Here is a 19793-nt window from a genome sequence, read left to right as displayed (position 1 = left end):
CCCCCCCCCCCCCCCAAGGTGAAGGCCCCTTGCGTACAGAAGGTGACGTTGGCCTTAATTCACACTGTTAAGACTGTGATTGAGGATGTCGCCGCGGCCCTGGCTCAGCCTGTGGAGGCTACGCCTGTGGAGGCTACGCCAGTGGAGGCGCCCTCAGGTACCAGTCTCCCTGCCACCGCGGAGGGAGTCGTCTTTCAGGCCCATCGAGAAGACCCCCACGAAGTCCTCGTTGGAAAGGGGGGGGGTTGGTGGCCGTCGTGGATACGGACACGACCTCTGAAGAGGAGCTCATCCAAGTCTTGGAGGAGGGCCCAGCCCATCGGGAGGGATCCCGATGAGGGCGACGACGAGGGCGACGGTGACGCAGACAAGGCTCCTCAAGAGCCCTTGCTCCTGTCGTTTCCGGCACCGCAGGACACCTCAGCGGCCATTTTGTCAGCCATCCAGTCCTTATGCTCGGAGATAAGGACTAGGTTGCCCTTTCCCCCGACGGGGGTGCCTGAGCCAGACCCGACGGGGGAACCGGAGCCTGGACCTTCGTGGAGCCCACCACTTAAGAGGAGGACGACGCATCCTAGGCCTCCTCTCCCGCCTCTGCGGCCTTCTCTGCCTTCCCCCCGGTCCACTACCCACGGGGATGATACAGGCATGGACACGACTACGACGGGTACGGATGACGACGGAGGCGATGACGGGACGTGACCCCCGTCGCCCCCTGCCCGGGCGTCCCAGTCCGACGAGATTGGATCCTTCCATGCAATGATCTCCAGGGCATCCGAGCTCTTCCAGCTCTCTCTCGAGGAAAAGGAGGGGCTCCTTTACCAGCAGCGCGAGGCTAAAAGGAAGAAGGTCCTCGCCGAACCGCTTCTTGATGACATCTGGGATGAGGGGCTCGCCCTCCTCAAGAACCCTGCCACGGCTCCTGCGAAGATGGACCGGTACGAGAAGTAGTACCGGGTCCCCGGCGCTGCCCCCTTGTGCCTTAGGGCGCAACCTACCCCGGACTCGGTCGTTTCGGCGGCGGCCAAGAAGAAAGCAGGGGGGCATCGGCCTCGACTTCAACCTCCCCTCCGGACGGCGAGGGTAGGAAGCTGGATGCGATGGGATGACGGGTCATCTCATCTGTAGCGACAACCATCAAGGCGGCCAACGCCCTGGCCATCGTAGCCCGCTACGACAGGGAGTTGTGGTTCAAGATCGACCCTATGTTGGACTTCCTTCCGGATGCCAAGAGGGCTGAGGCCCTGGAAATCTTGCAGGACGGTGAGATTGCCTCGGACCACGCCATTACGGTGGCTACTGACATCGCCGACACCGGTTTCGGTCAGTTGGGCAACAGTGTTTGCCTGAGACGACGAGGATGGCTCAAGGCGACGGATTTCCGCCAGGACGTTCAGACCAAGGTTTGGACAACCCCTTTGATGGGAACAACCTTTTTGGCAAGGCGGTTGATGAATCTCTTCAGGCGATCAAGACGGACACGGAGACGGCCCGTGCACTGGGTGTTCTCCAACAGCGACGGCCTTCCTTTCGGAGCTCCGGAGGCAGGCAGGGTGCCTCCAAGGGAGCCGGCAGCAGCTCCTCTACGTACCATCAAGCGGCAAGGTCTTCGTCGCAGGAGGCCTACAGGGAACGCGGCAAGTCAGGTGGATCCCGCCGTCGTCGCCAAGGTGGTGAAGGAGGCAAAGCGGCCTCCAAGCAAGATTGAACTGTCCGTGGGGTCTGGCCCCCGCCGAAGCACCCCGGTGGGAGGCCGGCTGACGAAGTTCGCCGGCGTGTGGGAGTCCATCTCCGACCGTTGGGTGCTGGACGCCATGGCCCTGGGGCACGCCCTCGAGTTCCAGAAGAGGTGCCCCCGCATTCCTCCCATGGCCAGGAAGGAAAATCACGTCCCTCAACTGCTGTTGGAAGTACGGGCGATGCTCAGTAAAGGTGCCATCGAGCTCGTCCCGAAGAGGCTTCGTGGTTCCGGAGTTTACTCAAGATACTTCCTCGTGAAGAAGACCGGAGGATGGCGTCCCATCCTGGACCTGCGACGACTAAACAAATACATCAAGGCACAGAAGTTCCGGATGGTCACCCTCCAGCACTTGCTGGGACAGCTGGAGGAGGGCGATTTCCTGTTGTCGTTGGACTTGGAGGATGCTTACTTCCACATCCCTATTCTAAAGAGGCACCGAAAGTTCCTCAGGTTCGTGGTCAAAGGGTGGCACTACCAGTTCAAGGCCCTCCCGTTCGGATTAAAATCGGCGCCCAGGGTTTTCACCAAGTGCCTAGCACCGGTGGCGGCGCGGCTGCGCCTGCAGGGGATCCACGTCTACCCCTACCTGGACGACTGGCTCATACGGGCAAGGACAAGGGAGCTCGCCGTGGAACACACTGCGAAGACCGTCCAGCTGCTCACGGACCTGGGGTTCTCCATCAACTTTCCAATATCCCACCTCGTCCCGTCGCAATTCGCCCTGTTTCTGGGAGCACAGCTCGACACAGTGGCGCGGCGGGCCTCACCGTCGGAGGAAAGTTTAAGGACCATGCTAGGAAAGGTGCAACGTCTACTGGCCACGGACGTGGCCAGAGTGATGTCTATCAAGCCCCTCGTCGGAATGATGTCCTCCTGCATTTATCTGGAGCCCCACTGCTGACTTTGCATGCGGCCCTTGCAAGAATTCCTCGACGGCCACTGGATCCAGACGAAGGGCAGCTTCGAGGACAGGATCCCGCTCAACGAAGCGGTCCGTCAGGCGATACGGTTGTGGGGTGTCCGCGCTCATCTGACAGCGGGAACAGATTTCCTACCCCCAGCCTACCAGGTGACGACGGATGCCTCCCTGGAAGGTTGGGGAGCGCACACCGGGGGTCTCCACGCGAGAGGCCTTTGGTGCTCGGAGGAGAAGACTCTCCACATCAACATCTTGGAGCTCCGTGCAGTGTTCTGGGCCTTCAGGTCCTTCCTTCCGTCCCTCAAGGGCAAGGTGGTGAGGATCTTCACCGACAACACCACCACAATGTTTTACATTCGGAAGCAGGGTGGAACCAGATCCCCTGCCCTGTCTAAGGAAGCCCAGGATCTGTGGCATTGGGCCGTCGCCCAAGGGATGTTTCTGGTACCCTTTCCTCTGGCAGGGATAAAAAACACCATCGCCGACTCACTCAGCCGGGAGCTGCGCTCGTGCCACGAGTGGGAACTGCGCCCGGATCAAGTGGACCGACGATGGGGCGAACCCCAGATCGATCTCTTCGCGACGGCGGCCAACTCCAAGTGCCGGAGGTTCACCAGCAGGTTTCCCCAACCGAGGAGCATGGGCGATTCTTTCTCGTTCCCCTGGGAAGGTCTGTTTCTTTATGCATTCCCGCCGTTGCTACTCTGGCTCGTCAACCAGCTCAAGAGGTCCCGGTGCAGGATGATCCTCGTCGCAACCGGCGTGGCCGAGGCAGATCTGGTTCCCGGACCTTCTGGACTTGTCAGCGTCCACACCAGTCAAGCTGCCGACGGACGCGGATCTTCTCTCCAGAGAAGGAGGCGCCATTCTTCATCACGAACCAGAGTCGCTGAACTTGCAGGCCTGGCTCCTGCAGCACTAGAGTTTGGAGGATACGACATCCCGGCCGACTGCAGAGAGGTTCTTGCAAAGGCCAGGGCATCCTCAACTCTCAAGTGCTACGGACACAAATGGAAGAGGTTCTCTGTCTGGTGCCGTGCACAGAAGATTAACCCTCTGTGGATTACGGCCCCTCAAGTATTGCCGTACCTACTGTCTTTGGCCAAGGCTGGCCTATTTCACGCTTCCATCAAGGTACATCTGGCTGCCGTCTCACGTTACACCAGAACTACAGGACGGGCGTCCTTGTGGTCTCGTCTGGTGAAGGAATTTATGAAAGGACTGTTCCGATCATTCCCACCGGTGAAGGCTCCTGCCCCGGCGTGGGAGCTCAACGTGGTGCTAACTAGGCTCATGGGGGCCCCATTCGAGCCTATGCATTCAGTGCCGTTGAAGTTTCTGTCATGGAAGACAGCATTCCTCGTGGCCATCACCTCTGCACGAGTGGGAGAGATCCAGGCCCTGTCTTGCAAGCCTCCATACTTGACTTTTCACAACACGAGGGTGGTGCTGAGGACGCACCCCTCTTTCATGCCCAAGGTGCCGTCGGACTTCCACCTCAATGAGCCCTTGGTGTTGCCAGTTTTCTTCCCGTCCCCGGCTGAGAGGACACTGCACTCGCTGGACGTAGCTAGAGCGCTGAATTTCTATGTGGACCGCACAAAGAGTTTCCGGAAGACATCACAGCTGTTCGTGAACTTTGGACCTGTGAATCAAGGAAAGGATCTCTCGAAGACTTCCATTTCCAGATGGCTCTCCGGCTGCATCATGCACTGTCACCGGTTGGCAAACCGACCGTTGCCAGGCCGTCCGAGGGCCCATTCGACCAGAGCGATCGCTGCTACTACGGCGTTCCTGTCTGGTGTGCCCCTGCTAGACATCTGCAGGGCTTCTACGTGGAGGTCGACGCACACCTTCATGAGATTCTACTGCGTCGACCGGGATTCCAGGGAGGAGTCCAGTGTCGGCCAGGCAGTGCTGCGCAACCTGTTCGCCTAAGGTGAGCCTGGTGAGGCGGTAAGAGTTGCTTAATGTTGAGTTGTTGTATTGCTTGATATTGAGCCTTTTGCCACCTCCCGTGGTTGTGCATGTGTATACTGCTATGTATTCTTATATTCATGAGCATGTGAATCCATGCCAGACCCCATGCTGGAGAAGGAACAAGTTACTTACCTGTAACTGTTGTTCTCCAGCATGGGTTTGGCATGGATTCACATGCAAACCCTCCCGCCTACCCCTCTGCGGCTCTTCACTTGGTCATACTGCCACTTCACGTGCTACCAAATCTGAGGATGGCTGCCAGGGGCGGGGCTTAGGGAGAGGGCAGTCATTGGCTGGGGGCAGTATGACCCAGAGACCAGTGATTGGTTACTACTGAGAAAGACAGATCAGAAACTAAACTGATTTTTTCTATACCGAGGATTCCCGGCCTGACGACGGGGAATATTCATGAGCATGTGAATCCATGCCAGACCCATGCTGGAGAACAACAGTTACAGGTAAGTAACGTGTTCCTTTTCCTCAGATTATGCAGATTATTCAGGCTTCAGAAAGCAATCTACTGGTTCACAATATAAAAAAGTATATCCGATTCTGCCACTTGTCTCTCTGCAATAACCCTCCTATATATACCTAGAACTAAATTATCATTCACTTCACATCTGGTCTCTTGGTATTTCAGTAGATGCCTGTTGCACCTAATTAGCTACAATTGGTACTTATCAGAATGTGGGACAAGCTTCCTTTTCTTCAAAACCTATTGTTCAGAGATCCCTAAATGGTCTCAAGACATGGACATTTTTAGAAGTAGTCCTTCCAATGTTTTTCCCTGAATCTTAGTCTCCATTATACTCTCTGCTGCATGGTTTAGACAACAGAATGGCCATCAAATTCGATCTGCAGTGAACAAAGCGGATCAGAACATCTAATGCCTGGTTTGTCACATTTGGTTGGCAAAACCAGAGCTCCCAAGCATCCAAGGCAACCATTTCAAGATGGCTTGTATCTGCCTATACCATTGCAACACCTTACAGAAGCTTCTTCCTTTAGGGTCTACATGCTCCCGCTGTGAGGGTTAAGACTGCCAGTCTCCTTCCTGTCCTGGAATGTTATCAGTTTGGTGGCGACGTGGTCGATGGCATCAGCTTTTTGCAAGCATCATTTTCTCGACACTATCGCCAGGGCTGATGCCTGATTTTGGTAAGGCAGTTCAAAGTCCTTTCTCTGGTTGTTAGGCAGTCTCCTCCCTTGAGTTTCATATGATATGAATTCTCACAACAGTATGGAGGGGGAAAAGAAAGGATGGGACGCAGGAGTAAAACAGTCACTGTAGTGGCAATTATATTTTTTGTTCCCTTTCCTTCAAGCGGCCTTCTCATCCCCCAGAAATTAGCTTATCAATTTAGTAGCTGATGAGCAGTTAAAGGACTGACGGCTGAGACCATTGGGTACATTGTCAGGGTGGTTTCCCACTCTGTTGCATGGTTCCAATTAAAACTGAAAGTTGTTTTGCTATGCAAAAAAGGCTCTGGTCCAGTGGGACGTACCTCCATCCATAACATATGGTGGAAGTGACTAAGAGTACAGTAGTCACTACAGTGAGTAACTTTCTTTTTTTTTTACTGTCTTTCAGTGCAAGTTTTGGCCGATTTATCCTCTTGGGTGGGGACTAATTTTCAAAATGCCTTGACCTGGTGCTCTTGAAAATCTTTGTACTATGAATCTTAAGTTCAGTGCAAATTCCTACTCGGCTGAGACTTTCCCATGTCACTGGCCAGGTGGGGGGAGCCTTGGGGCTCTAAAATGGTTGGCCACTGTTGTACCAAACGTGAAGTTATCCCGGTTTTGTGTGAATACCACATCTGCCCAGCATCTGAGGCCTTGTACTATGTAGCACCACTCGGCTGTGTCTAAATGGAGGTTGTTTTTGCTGGTAGGATCATTGGCAGGAGTATCCACGAGGTCTCTTTAGTTTCCACCATTGTCATTCCTGTCCTTGGAGTCTAGAAACAGGGTACAAGATCTGGTGAGTGCTGTATACCCTAGCTTCTGAGCGTTTATCTAAATGTTGAGTGAGACGCAAAACTGTGCTGAGGAAGAAGAGATAAGCTCAGGACCCACTTTGTAAGTCCAAATGATCTAATAGAACAGTTCGAGGGGATTGGTTCCTCCGACGTATTCCATAGCTAGGACATGTAATCACTACAGCTGTGCTGCTTACCTGTCATAGATATGGAATACGTCGTCGGAACATCCCATCGAAAGAACGTTGCCAGGTAAGAAAGTAACTTGTTCTTTTCCTGCACTGCCATTGAAGAGAAATTAATTGCAATGTGAGGTTTAACATTCTTAATCATTGATTTTCAAGAGACATTTCCAGGTTGTATTTCACAATCTACAGACCGAAATCCTTTCCCAACAAGGGTGGATTTCCATATTAGGATTAACATTTTAAGTAAAAATCTTCGACTTTTCTTTTCATGAAACTGTGGTCCATACTAAACTTGTTTTTAGCCAAGTAGCCTTTAAATCCGGCGGGTCCTGCCCTCTTTAGCATGTTCTGTCATTAATTTGTTTTTTAGTGGATTACTCCTGCAGCACCTAGTGGCTCCATTGTTGCGTTGGATTCCACAGGGAGTTCAGTTACCAAAGTACGCACACTGGTTTCTCCACCAGTTCCTTCTACAGGCCCGCCACATCATCTTCTGCAAGACTGTCAGTGGTTATGGTGCACAATATCTGATCCAAAAGACACTTTCCATGTGCGGAATGACTGATTGTTATGCTTAGGCATTTACATTCCTGAAGTCAGTGTTTGCTTTTTTGGCTTAGGTTCATACTGTAATTGGCACTTTTTGCATGGACATCTTTCGTAAAGATATGATGGCAGTGTGTGAAAAATGACATTTGGTGCAGCGGTTCAAGAAAAATAAATGCTGGATTCCTCCTTGAGAATCAATTTCTGCAAACATTGGTCCCTGGCTTCACTGAAGCTGTGCTCTGGAAAAAGTAATCCACTTATTCTATTATCTTCAACTCCACGTAATGAAGATGCATGTTTGACAGATGGGTTAACCAGAACTGTGGGTACATTGGGGGCCAATGCATGTGGGAGAAGACAGTTGAATTTGAAAAGATTCTCCCCCTGACTAGTGCGTGTTTAGTTCAGGCTTTTGTGAGGCCATTCAATTGACGTGGCATGAAGGCTGCTTTGTCCCACAAGCCGCAGTGCCGGACACTTGCTGAACATGGGTGAGGGCTGATCATTTTTGAGCCTGGCATTTGGAACACAGACACCCTTTTGACAAGCCATTGGTAGCTTTGTCTAAGCAAGCTTTCTCATTGAATTTTATGTAATGTAACTGGCTCTTGAATGGTGCAGCTTCTGGCATCTTACTGGCCCCTTGGTCCTAGATTTTTGCCAAAAGGCGAGGTTAGTGGGAGCAGAGGGAGATGCAAGGTCCAACCCTCGACTTGTTGATTGGTGCAGATTATGAAGTACCACTTGCCAGTGTTGTGGCGAGATTCTATGGAAGTTGTTAAATGTTTGTGTTGCCGTAAGTGTTGCATGTGTGATCTGTTGTGTACTACTAAGATTCATCCTACGAGCCTGTATAGGTGTTTGGCTGCAATGTGGTGGAGTGATGGAAGAGGTCAGTGGCCCTTGTTTTGGGTGCTAGAACGGGGGGTGTACATTGTTTGGTGTCCCTTGGTTGATGTATGGAGTGGAAGAGGTGGTGTGAAGGTAATGGACTAAATTGATTAGTTAAGGGGGAGAAAGTTCTGGGATTGCAGCTTCCTTGGGAAGGTGTATGGTTCAGTGGGTCCTGGGTCCTGGGCGCCTCAGGGTGTCCTTGTAGTTTTCCTTGATTGTTGCATCTGTTTTCTATCCGTGCCGAATGTGTACTGTGTGTTGCAGGTCAAATTGAGCTTTCATTAGTAGGTATTGTTGAATTTTCTTTTATGGATGCGAGTTTCTGGCGTTTGGTATTGACAATGGTCTGTTAGGCGTCTTGCTATTGGCGGAGGTACACTGGAGTGTCTTGTTGCCTTGTTAAAACAGTAGTATTTTTTTAATACTTGTGCTTTTGTTTCTTGTTATGAGGTTCATGACATCATTAAAGATTGGTAAGATGTCTGGTTCATGTCCACGTTGAGGTAGATTTCCAGGTGTCTAATGGCTTGTGTAGAATAAACAATACTAAAGACATATATTGGTATCCAAGGAGGCTTTCCCTTGGAGGATGAAAAGATGTTCCGTTTTTAATGATTTCAATTTTTAAAGGTTGAGTGGGCTCCAGTCTTTCAATTAACTGAACATTTTTTGGTGGTGCTGCAGAGGTTAGCTCAGAGTATGTTGGTGTCTATTCTGTAATTCTGCATTAACGGAACACTGCATTCATAGTATTGCTTATTGATACATGGAGAAGAGCAGTGTTTAGACAGCAAGAATTTGTAGTCTTCCATGTTGCCAACATGGCCCCAAATTCTGAAATTCAATCCCTAAACATCTGGGTTCATGAAATAAGTGAGGGCAATGCTGGTTGACACATGATTGGGGTCCTCTTATTCCACCTGTCTGTAGGCTAGTTGTATGCCTGTTTGTTCCTGGTTATCTTTGGTTCATGATTGAGAGATGGGTGCAATATCTGGATCATGTCAAAGTTGAAGGATGTTCTTGCATGTCAAGATGATGCCATAGAAAAAGCAATATTAAAATGGCATTCACTCATGTGTTGGTATTGCAGTATCTTTTACATGGATGGTGGCAGAAGGGCAATTGGGTTTTGACTTTTTTAAAAACATTATTGTGCTCGACATAACGGAGGAGAGAACAATAAAAAATAATTCGCAATAACAGCAGTGGCATGAATAGTTGGTATGCATTATCGATAATCGTGTCAAGAGGATGTGGGATCAATAACCAAACAATACACATGACACAACATTCAGGGCCATCACTCAGGAGGACACATTACAGGGGAAGAGGGCGCAGTTGAGTCACCTTCATGATCATCTGAAATAGAGGATATATAGAATCGAAACGGGAACCAGATGTTTCTGGGCCTGGACGTTGGAGGCTGCTGAAATGCCCACGCTTCCTCTGTCGGAGGCCCAGGCCACAATTTATGGAAATCTCGGGCAAGGCCGGGTCAGTCATGAAAAACATTTCAGTGGGGATGGGGTGATCTCGTGGTCTATAACAGCTGAGAGCGTGGAGATAATCTCGGCCCAAAATTGAGTAAGGTGGGGCAGACACAGATCATGTGAATAGAAGTAGCATCTTCAGATCTACACCTGGGAGGGTGATCCGGTGACATGCGGTGCAGTCTCACTGGGGTGTAGTGGAATCTGTGTAAGATCTTAAATTGAATGAGTTTGAAACGGGAATTGAATGATACATTTTGGGTGCAAGCACACATACTCTTCCAGTATTGGTCAGTTACGTTGACCCCCAGATCTTCAGCCCAAGATTGTTTAAGCCGATCAAATGACAGAAGTTCTGGACTGTAGCAAGGTGTATAGCCTGGAAACCTTCCCTCTCGTGGTTGTAGCGTTTATGATTTCGGCTAAAATAGGATCGTCGGTGGAGGGAGGGGGGAATATACTGGGGAAACTCAGTTAACTTCTTGGGTTTTGACTCTTTGTTTATCCAGTGTAACTAATGGTTTTGGATGCCTTCCCATGCTGTACCACTGGGAGGACATAACTGTCTTGCCGTTTTGACAATCTGATATGGCAGTCATGGTGTTCCTTAGTTTGCGGTTTCGGATTTTCCAAAATCTCAAGTGGGCCTCCTGTTTTTGACAGTCTCGGCCTGGTGTTAGTTTGGTGACCAGGACAGCCAGCCATTCTGCTATTGTACAGGGGAATCATTAAGGCAGCATTGCTTGATATTTGCCTCTTATGTCCCTGAAAAGATACAATCTCCTTTGCTTCTTGGCTACTGCTTTGGTTGGCATGGTGAGTGATAATGTACATTTTTAACAGAGTCTTGCTTTTGATGTGAATCCCATAGTACTAGAGGTATGAAGGATCATTTTCTGGATTTTGAGGCAATTTAGGATAGGAAACCGGCAGCAGGAGGGCTCTCCCCTACTAACACAATCTTTAACAAAGAAGAAATGCTGTGGGAAATTAGCTCTTAGAAGGGCCTTTTCCAAAGTTACCATCCGACTCCAAGACAAAACAATGACTTGCAAATTCAGGGTAACGTCACCAACATAGGGGGCTAATTAATGGAACACCTGGAGGTCTCGCCTCTGACCTCGAAGGATCCCTTGATTTTATAGTCAGAAAGGATTTTAGTGTTTCCAACCACTTCATGATAAAGTGTCGCTTGAGTCTAGGTATTGCTTTAGTTCAAAGTCCTTTCTGTTGGTCGCCGCTAAAGACCGCAGTCACTTTTGTCTAACAAGGCAATGCCGGAAGTATCTTTCCACTTCTGGGACTGCAGGGAATTTGCATGCATGTTGATCTGGCCGACTGGATAGTTTGGGCAGCCAGTCCTTTAAAAGCTGGAGTCTCTTCGGGCATGGCTGGATCTTCTATTTTTTTTTATGAACTGTTCGAAATTGGGACTTGGATAAGCAGGAGATAAAATTAGCTCCTGCGTAACCAGCAGTAACGGGTTAACAGGAGCTACCACTGGGAAGCGAGGAGCTAGTGCACAGCGTTACGCAAATCAAACTTCCACATAAAATACAAACCTATCATTGTATCAATTAGACTCCTTATGCTTTCAATGTCATATAGATGTGTTTTAATGTTTATTCGTAGATTGTCCCAAACGCACATAGTGAAATCCACATAGTTATGTTTATTTGGCACCAGTTAACCTGGGGAGCCAAAAGTAGCTTCTGGTAACTGTTGATTGTAAGCTAACCAGGCTCTTCTGTTCTATAAGCAGGAGCTAAATGGCTTCCAGCTCCCCTCAATTTCAAACCCTGAAGCATATAGGTCAAGTCTCCCTCACACCACAAAGGATCCTGTATACTTAACATCCCAACATTTTCGGTCTTAAAACAATCACAGCTTGGTAGTTCCAGCATTTTGAGTTTTTCATTTTTTATTTTTTTTGTGGGATGTCTTGCCATTATTCTCCAATTGTCCTTTCTCTAGTATTCTTAAGTTATTTAGCATCCAGTGCTTATTGTAATTGTCTGTTTTCTCTTGTTCAATTCAGATATTTAATAGGCAATTAAAATGACTTTTGCTTCCTTTACACATAGTTTTATTTGATCATCCAGTTTGGGGGTCTAAATATTCTTCTATCTGTTTTGGTACATAAACCATGTGTCCATTGCCTTTTGTTGATCTATGCCAACAATCTCTGGGTTGCAGTCACTTTATTAAGAAACCATTTGTTCTGAATCTTCCAATTCCAGAAACTATTCATTTTTACCTTAAGTCTTGCCTTATGACCACATTACTTGAGGGATCTTCCTACTTTCAAATCCATCAGATGCTGGACTCTTCACTGAGAATCCATGCTGTACGAAATGTCTTCTTGGATAGGAGCAAACAATTAGTATCTTCTGCTACCCCCTTACCTACATTGGCAGACATCTGGGCATGCAGGCTTGTAAAGCTTTCAGCTAGGTGGATATTTTGCTTTGGCAGCTTTCAAAGCTCAAATTCTCAGAAAACCTCAGCTCATGATGTGATGGCAAATTCCCCTTAATTGGCTTTAGACTTTCAGCAAGAAAGTCTTCCCGCAAGTAGCAATTTGGACATTAAGTATGCTGCAACCACTACTAGAAGGCTATTTGCCAATTCTTGTCTCCCGCAAGTATAGACGGGCAAAGAAATGTTGGAATATGTTACCCACTGTAGTGGCTTCTATATATAGTCCTAGTTTTTATGCCTTGCCACCTTCCAAGCAATTGTCAAATCAAGTGCAGTCACTTGGCGCACAGCAGTTACCATGGTGCATTATCTTTACTTTTGTTAGTATCTCTCCACCATAGAGGCTTGAATGATAAATGCATACTGCGTTTCTAAAAATGTTTACATTTTCCCCCACAGGTACTGTACGAATCGAAATGTTCAGGAATATGCAGAATGCAGAAATAATAAGGAAAATGACTGAAGAATTTGATGAGGTAAGTGTTCACTGGTGCGGTACTTGAAGAGTTTAGCTGCCTAGCAAAATCTTGTCTTGCCTATAAAGGTGGTGTTGGAAAAAAGATAAGTGAAAAGAAAGCATATTCACGCCATTGGTCCTCATTACATATTGTTTATAGGTTTAAAACAGATTACTTTTCCAAATGTCACATGCAAGAAGATGGTCACTAACGGAAAGTCTAAATGCCAGATCTGACAAATTAAGTAGGGTTGGAGAACAGTAATGTATGTGTAATATCTTTTAGACTTGGAGAACTGCAGAACTTTCTTTTTCAGTTGTGGCTTTACTCCAGTTGCATAGTTTGTGAACCTATCACAGGGAGCAGCATTTTAGGCGCTCAGCTCGCACCGCTTGAATATGCTTGGAGATTCTTGGAGCCATCCAGAAGGCTGAATCTAATAAGGGAGTGGGGAGTGACAACTTTCAACTTTCTTCAAGGATTGAGCGGAAAGGCCCTGAAGAGGAATTTGAGGCTACTACTGCTGAGACAAGGATGCGAGTCGGGGAAGAGTTTCTGGGACCAAAATAACCTTTTTCCTAGCTCAGTGGCTGAAGGGTGATCTATTGAGGACTATTTGATGAAAATATGGATGTAGTCTTAAACTGAGATGGAGGTGAAGAATGACTAATTAAGAAGCAAATGGGTATTGCGAGAATCAGTGCCCAGCTCGGATCATATGGTCATAGCACTATAGAAAAAATTTGATATTTTGACCATACAGTTAGAAAAAGCTAATAAGGGGATTGCTGAGCTAGACAATTATGCAAGGAAATCCAATATTGGGATAATCTGCTTTCTGAAATGTGTTGAGAGAATGAAACCGTGTTTGCAGAAAACCCTGCCAAGACTACTTGTTCTTAGACCTGGTAAAATATTAGAAATTGAGACCACAGAAACCTCCAACTTATACAGATCGGCCTGCATTCGCCTTTGCAGTACATTTTGTATCATGTGATTAAATTGCAGAATATACGCTGCAGATATTTTTCAGTGCAGAACGTTCCTGGCAATGAAATCCACCAATCATATATTCTTTTTTAAAAAGTGAGTTTGGCAAAACGTTTATTTGAGGGAAGTACAGGGGCAGGGAGAGCAAGGGGTGTCGCCATATTTTGAAGCTAAAAGGTGGTTAACATCCCTTAAAAAAACAAAGTAAACAAATGTAGGTTCAACAATTTGGCAGTGAAAGCATATGGTACCAAATGGTTTAGTCACCGGTCAAGGAAATGATCAAAACTGCACAAGAAACATACATTGTTGTAGAAGGAACATATATGTATGTTTTTTCAAGGACTACTGTTTGAGCAAAGGAGACCATTTAAAGAAGCTAAACCAAGCCAGAGCAAAATCAAACCAAAATGTCAACCTAAGCTGAAAGCAGTCTGGGTTAAAAATGCAAAGAAAGTTAGATACTGGCAAGCCTACCAGGCTCAGATAAAGACTAGCTGTGGGAGTATGAGCTCTGCCTCAGTTGTGCATGGAAGATAAGATCATGCCACAGTGCAACAGATTTGTCAATGTGGTACGGTGCAGTGTGTGCCCACAGGCATGGACTCTGCATCCTCTAGCTTTCCTCCAGACAGGAGCAATGAGTGATGGGAGTGCACAAATTGTCGAATAGGCACGGGATCTTCACTTTAATCTTCACTCCACTATTTCCCCCCCCCATCCGCCACCCCCATCCCCCTCCACAGGTTGTCTACTTGTGCCTGCAGATGAAACAAGCGAGGGGAACTTGTGTATGAGCAATATTTTTGTGTGACTGCTTGTGCCTGTAGATGAAACGTGCAAGAGGAACTCGGGTATGAGCAATATTTTTGTGTGCGTTTGTCATCTGGAAAGGCAGTGAGGCAGAATGGAAAGTTTGTGGCAATGTTGAATAACAATCAGTTGAACTTAAGTTTCACGGAAATTCAGTCGCAGTTTTGTCTCTTGATGTCAAGTTGAAACATGATAGAGATCAATTTATTACTCAACTTCATCGAAAAACTACCAGTTCGAATGCACCCCTATATGCCTTACTCTAACTTCCTGTCCCCTTTCCTCCATAAGGCATGGGCGTCCCTCGTGAAAAAAAAACCTGTCATGATGCCCGCTCCCGGGGAGCCGGTCCAAGCCCTGCGTCCCCGAAAGCGGACATCCAGTCCCCAAGGAAGCACCCAGCAACCCCATTTAGGGGGCCCTTTGGACAGTGTCCTGGCGCCTATGGCGCCAGGCTCATAAAAAACATCAGTCCTGGCGCCATAGGCGCCAGGCTCATTATGGGAGTGCTTGGGTGCACTTACCTGATGCAGACCATGCTGCAGGATCCCGGCCTCCTTGAGGCCTGAAAGGAACTACTTTACCTGTGGGACTAATTTACCATCCGGGCATGGTCGGGGAAGGATACATACCTGATTGGAGGAAGGATACATACCTGGAACAACTTCCAAGGCTATTTAAACCCCACCCGAACAGCCACACTGCTTCGCGTTGTTCTGCATCTAGCAGCTGGACGCTCACCGTGTCTGCTCCTGCATCCTGACTTCTGCCACGCCTGCCAGCATCCTGGATCACCTGCAAAGGAAGAGAAGAAGAGAACAGAAGAAGGAAAATTCCTTACATGCTAAATCCGCATCCCGGAGACATCTCGCCGACAATCCTGAAAAGGAAGACTTTTATTTAAAAGCTCATCGCGTCGATCGCTGCAGCGCCGCATTCCACTCACCTTTACAGGGCGCCTCCATGTTCAGCAGCGATCATCCATATTCGCAGTCACGCCCCAGCGCCTATGGAGAAAAAGACCAGAACAAAAGGTGAGAGAGAGAAGGGAATAAGGAAAGCTAAATCTCCATGTTAAGACTTACCTGTTGATTCATTCCCTCTTCATTTCGGGTCCGCGCCGCATCCTGGCATTTCCGGACCCCGGCCCCTAAAGGGAAAAAGACATCAGCGTTAATGAGCGAATGAAAAGACATTACCAAAAAACGCTCATTAAAGACTTACCTGATTTCTACAAGGATTTCACCTAATCTCGGGTCGGTGCCTGTTCCCCGGCATTCCGTACCCCGGCCCCTATGGGGAAAAAGACACTAGCATTAGTACATTAATGCATGGACACAAGGGGAACCTCTTATCAAAAAACTTACCTGGAAGCCAAGCAAGTTTGGTTCTCACCAATCCGAAAATCCAGTGAAGTAACTGGATACCAACGCGCCCCTGCATCAGAAGCAGGATGGAGAGCTCGTCCTTCCAGACCCTAAGGTGAGACGCTACGAGGAATCACAGAAGGGTTTTGAGGAGGGTGAGAGGGGAAAGGGGGAGGCCGATTGCATTACCCCGCAGACAGTTAATCGACCTATTTTTGCCTACAGAAGGACACTTCTGCGAGGCAGACAAGCCAGATTTGGGTGGCCTGGTCCAGTCCGTCTTCTGAGCCCTGTGCATCACCTTAGAAGAGGTCACAGCAGCGCGAACCAGGCCCGCGCCTCCGTGAGAGTCAGGTGAGCGTTACACCTTCCCCTTTAAATTTAGAGGCGCGCAGGGGTGCAGCCCTGAGAGCAGACGCTGCCCTGACTCCGCTGCCACACCCCTGTCACCTTTTCCGCATCAACTGGAATGGGTCAAATTCACCAGCGCTTCTGGGTTTGGCTTCGGCCATGTAATTCCACACGAAGATACTTTGTCCTTTTTTGTCTTTTTATCATTCAGGTACTGTCCTCAGGCGTCACGCTCCTCCCTGGCACATGTCCACTTCAGGATTCAGCAGGTGTCCATCCTGCAACTGGCTCTTCCCGACTAAAGAACCCCACGCCCTCTGCCTACGGTGCCTTGGCCTTGACCACGGCTGGCAAGCTTGTACCGCGTGCAACGCACTTTGCTCGGGGCCTCTGAAGAACAGACTGGCCAGATGGAGGGAGCTCATCCAGCGATTGCCTCCAAAGGACTTAATCTATCACCGATTTAAGCCCAAGGTAGGGCTGCTCTTTTCCAGTGCCCCCCGCAAGGCAGACTCCTTCCCAAGGACTCGTCCAAATGGGAGGGACAACTCCGGTCCTGGTAGCAGCACAAGTACCAAAGCTAAATCCGAGGGGTCAGTGGATCCTCCCGGTGACAGTGCTGAAGGACCGGAAGGTTTTTACCAGGTCTTCACCCGAGGTGCTACACCTTACTAACAGCAAAATGCCCGAGGCGGCACCTATACGCATTTCTTCCAGCAGTTCTACCAGCAGATCCACTGAGTGCGAAACGCCTACCAGGCCTTGACCTAAGGAACACGGTAGGCCCCATGATCCACACTAAAGTGTCCTGGACGGGGCGAGGCCCAGTGAGCCGAGTAACACGACGCAGGCATGTGGAGGGCAGCTCGACAAAATGGCTGCTGTGCCAGACATTCCAGACACCCGGCCGACACGCCTCCAAGGAAGGCTGCAGGTGAAGGAACGTGCGTCAAGTTGGGACTGGTGTCAACCAGGTATGTGGCCTACAGCTTATCCTTCCTTCGCACAAGGCAGGTTCCTGCAGCGTCTGTATGGGCAGGGCACGCAGCGGCTCCAGCAGCCGTCCGCTACCCTGTCAATATCGCCTACCACCACTCCGTCCTGCGAGGACAGGTTCTTTGAACGGTTGCTCTGGCTCATGACATCTCCTCGGATGGGGGTCATTGTTAGGCAGAATCCTGTGCAGTGCACTACACACAATTAAGACTACAGGTGGCAGTGCAAGTTTTACCTTTGGTACAAGCCTGTACTATGTCAGAGTGGTAGCAGTAACGGAGCAGCCAGGCTTATCTCAAGAGTATATGAGCAGTAGCAGAGATTACACAAAGGGACCACAATTACTGAGACTCAACCAAACACTGACTCAAGGCTTCAGGTAAAAAATATAAGTACATTTATTTTTAAACCATTTGTTATTAACACAACACTTCTATTACATGAAAACCACACGTAAAATACACTAGAACCAACCAATTCACTTTGGTACACTCTAATTCATGATAAGTACCCTATGTTTTAACGGACCGGTGTTGTGACACAAAAGACGTTACTGAGAATACACTTGCGATCACTTTTTGACAGTAATGACAGTTCGGTCTTACTAAAGAAACGCGTATCCGCAGCAAGAATGTTAAACACACTTAGCACCTGAGTTAACCAGAGAGAGTTGGGGGCAAAAATCATAGGCAATACTTTTGTCAAGGCAGACCGAATCGGAGAACACTATTTGATGGAATTCAAGACTCAAAAGGACGGAGCCAGTGTCAAGTGGAACCGGGTTCCTGTTGTCGAGAATCAGTTGGACAGTTCAAGATTCAACGTTGCCAGGAGTACTTAGATATTGTCAACAGAGGAAGCAAGTTATAAGGAGGGAAATCAAGAGCAAGCCTTGGAGGCGACGAGCAAGCCTTGGAGGTGACGAACGAGGGATTCACCCCAAGTCCTCAAGCAGAACACAATACCTTATTCAATGAAGAAGCTGGTGCCACATCAGTTCCTGTTGGTTTCCTGCAGACCCACGCTTCTTCGAGCTTCGGTGGAAGGACTACGTCTGGAGGGGTCTGCACCACACAGAGATGAAGCCGGCAGCAGCGACGGTGAATAGAAGGTGTGCTCCTTAAAAACAGGAGAGGGTCTACAGATGGCTATCTGGACCACTACAGCAGTGTGCAGCAATTTCGACCAAGAAGAGGATCCTCTGGCTGTGGAAGATGAGCTGGTTATCCCCACCAGGCTCAAGGGACGAAGACTCCGGACTGGATCTTCGCTGGGCATCGAAGGGTAGATAGCTCAGGACCGCAGCAGGGCTTCACTGGGACGGGTAGTTGCAGCAGCCGTCGTTTTCTCCGCTTCTCTTCAGTTCCTTGTAGTTCCAGTGGCGACTCTGACTTCGAGCCCAAGAGATCTGCCTTTTATGCGAAAATCCCCCATTCACACAGCCTGGCTGTCAATCACGCAGCAGGGGGGTTGTCCAGCCCGGACAGCCACCTCAGCCAATCATGGCAAAGTGTGAATTGGGTTTCCTAGGCTACCCTGTGCAGGGGGTAACTACACCCCTCCCTCACATTCAGCCCACCTAGACACCCAGGCGCCTGCAGGAGGGATTCTTGGCAGAAGCCCACCAGAAGACAGTGAACAAAGGAGGCAAACCTGGTTTGCGCGCAAAGTCAAACACAAGAAGGACTTTAACAAAAAAAAATGGCAAATAAACCCGACCAGAGCCAAAAGAAAAAGTATTTGGTCAAGCGGGTTTATGTTCGAGGCTAATATAATAGCCTAAAACAATACCACGTAACCCTTTCCAGTACTCCATATAAGATGGGGTGTGCTGGATCTGTGGTTAAATGACTAAGTAAACTTAATGGCAACTTTACCCTTTTCTGGGGGACAGGAGTCCGCCTCAGAAATGGAGTTGGTGGGAAGTCTAAAAGACAACACTGTCACTGCACTGAAGGTGCTGTGCAACACACAAAAGGACTATTGAAGTGGTGTACTCCAGAGTCCACAATCACAAAAACAGGTAGAAGACACATGGCTAAACTTGGGTAAGAGTGGGGGAGAAGCTCACACTCTTACCGAGTGGAAAAATTAAACTCCAGAAATCCAGCAAAGCTGCTGGGGAACTCACTAGGTGAGGGAAATTAGCCATAAAATGAGAATTCTCCCTAAAGCTCATCCTCAGGGACATGCTCCAGCCAATGACTATGGCGCCGCAGGCTCCAGTACAGGCACCCCTGGCCCCTGTTCAACCTCAACAACCCGCTCCGGCACCTCAACCGATTGTGCAGGCGGTTCTGCACCAGCCTCTGCTGCAGCCTCCGACCTCCACACCTCAGCCCTCAGCTCACAGCACCCCTGTTCCGGTGCAGTACAACACACTTCCCAAGCTCTTATGAACACACTGCACAAGCTGGGTTTTTCTCTCCTCAAGAAGTCACAGCTGCAGCCTACGCAGAGACTGACCTGCCTGGGCCTCATTTGGGACACATGCTCCGAGAAAGTTTTCCCTCGGAGGACAAAATCGCAGCCATCAAGATGACCACGGCGCACTTCCTCAGCCTAGAAGTGACCTCGGCCTGGTGGTACCG

The 19793-nt window shown here is 48.9% G+C and overlaps 1 protein-coding gene across 5 annotated transcripts in view; it reads left to right on the top strand.

Annotated features, from left to right (window-relative positions):
* The window catches only part of STAG1 (STAG1 cohesin complex component), a 2120576-nt gene that overhangs the window by 843115 nt on the left and 1257668 nt on the right, over window positions 1-19793 (top strand). For all 5 annotated transcript variants that reach the window (XM_069618021.1, XM_069618024.1, XM_069618022.1 and 2 more), the window contains one exon: window positions 12627-12703. In XM_069618021.1, coding sequence (XP_069474122.1) covers window positions 12627-12703 — 77 coding nt within the window. The remainder of the gene's footprint in view (window positions 1-12626; window positions 12704-19793) is intronic.

Source organism: Ambystoma mexicanum, chromosome 10 (genome assembly GCF_040938575.1).
Source record: "Ambystoma mexicanum isolate Mex_15411 chromosome 10, UKY_AmexF1_1, whole genome shotgun sequence".
Lineage (NCBI taxonomy): Eukaryota > Metazoa > Chordata > Amphibia > Caudata > Ambystomatidae > Ambystoma > Ambystoma mexicanum.
Note: the sequence above shows the minus strand (reverse complement) of the source record. Positions and strands in the feature narration are given on the sequence as shown.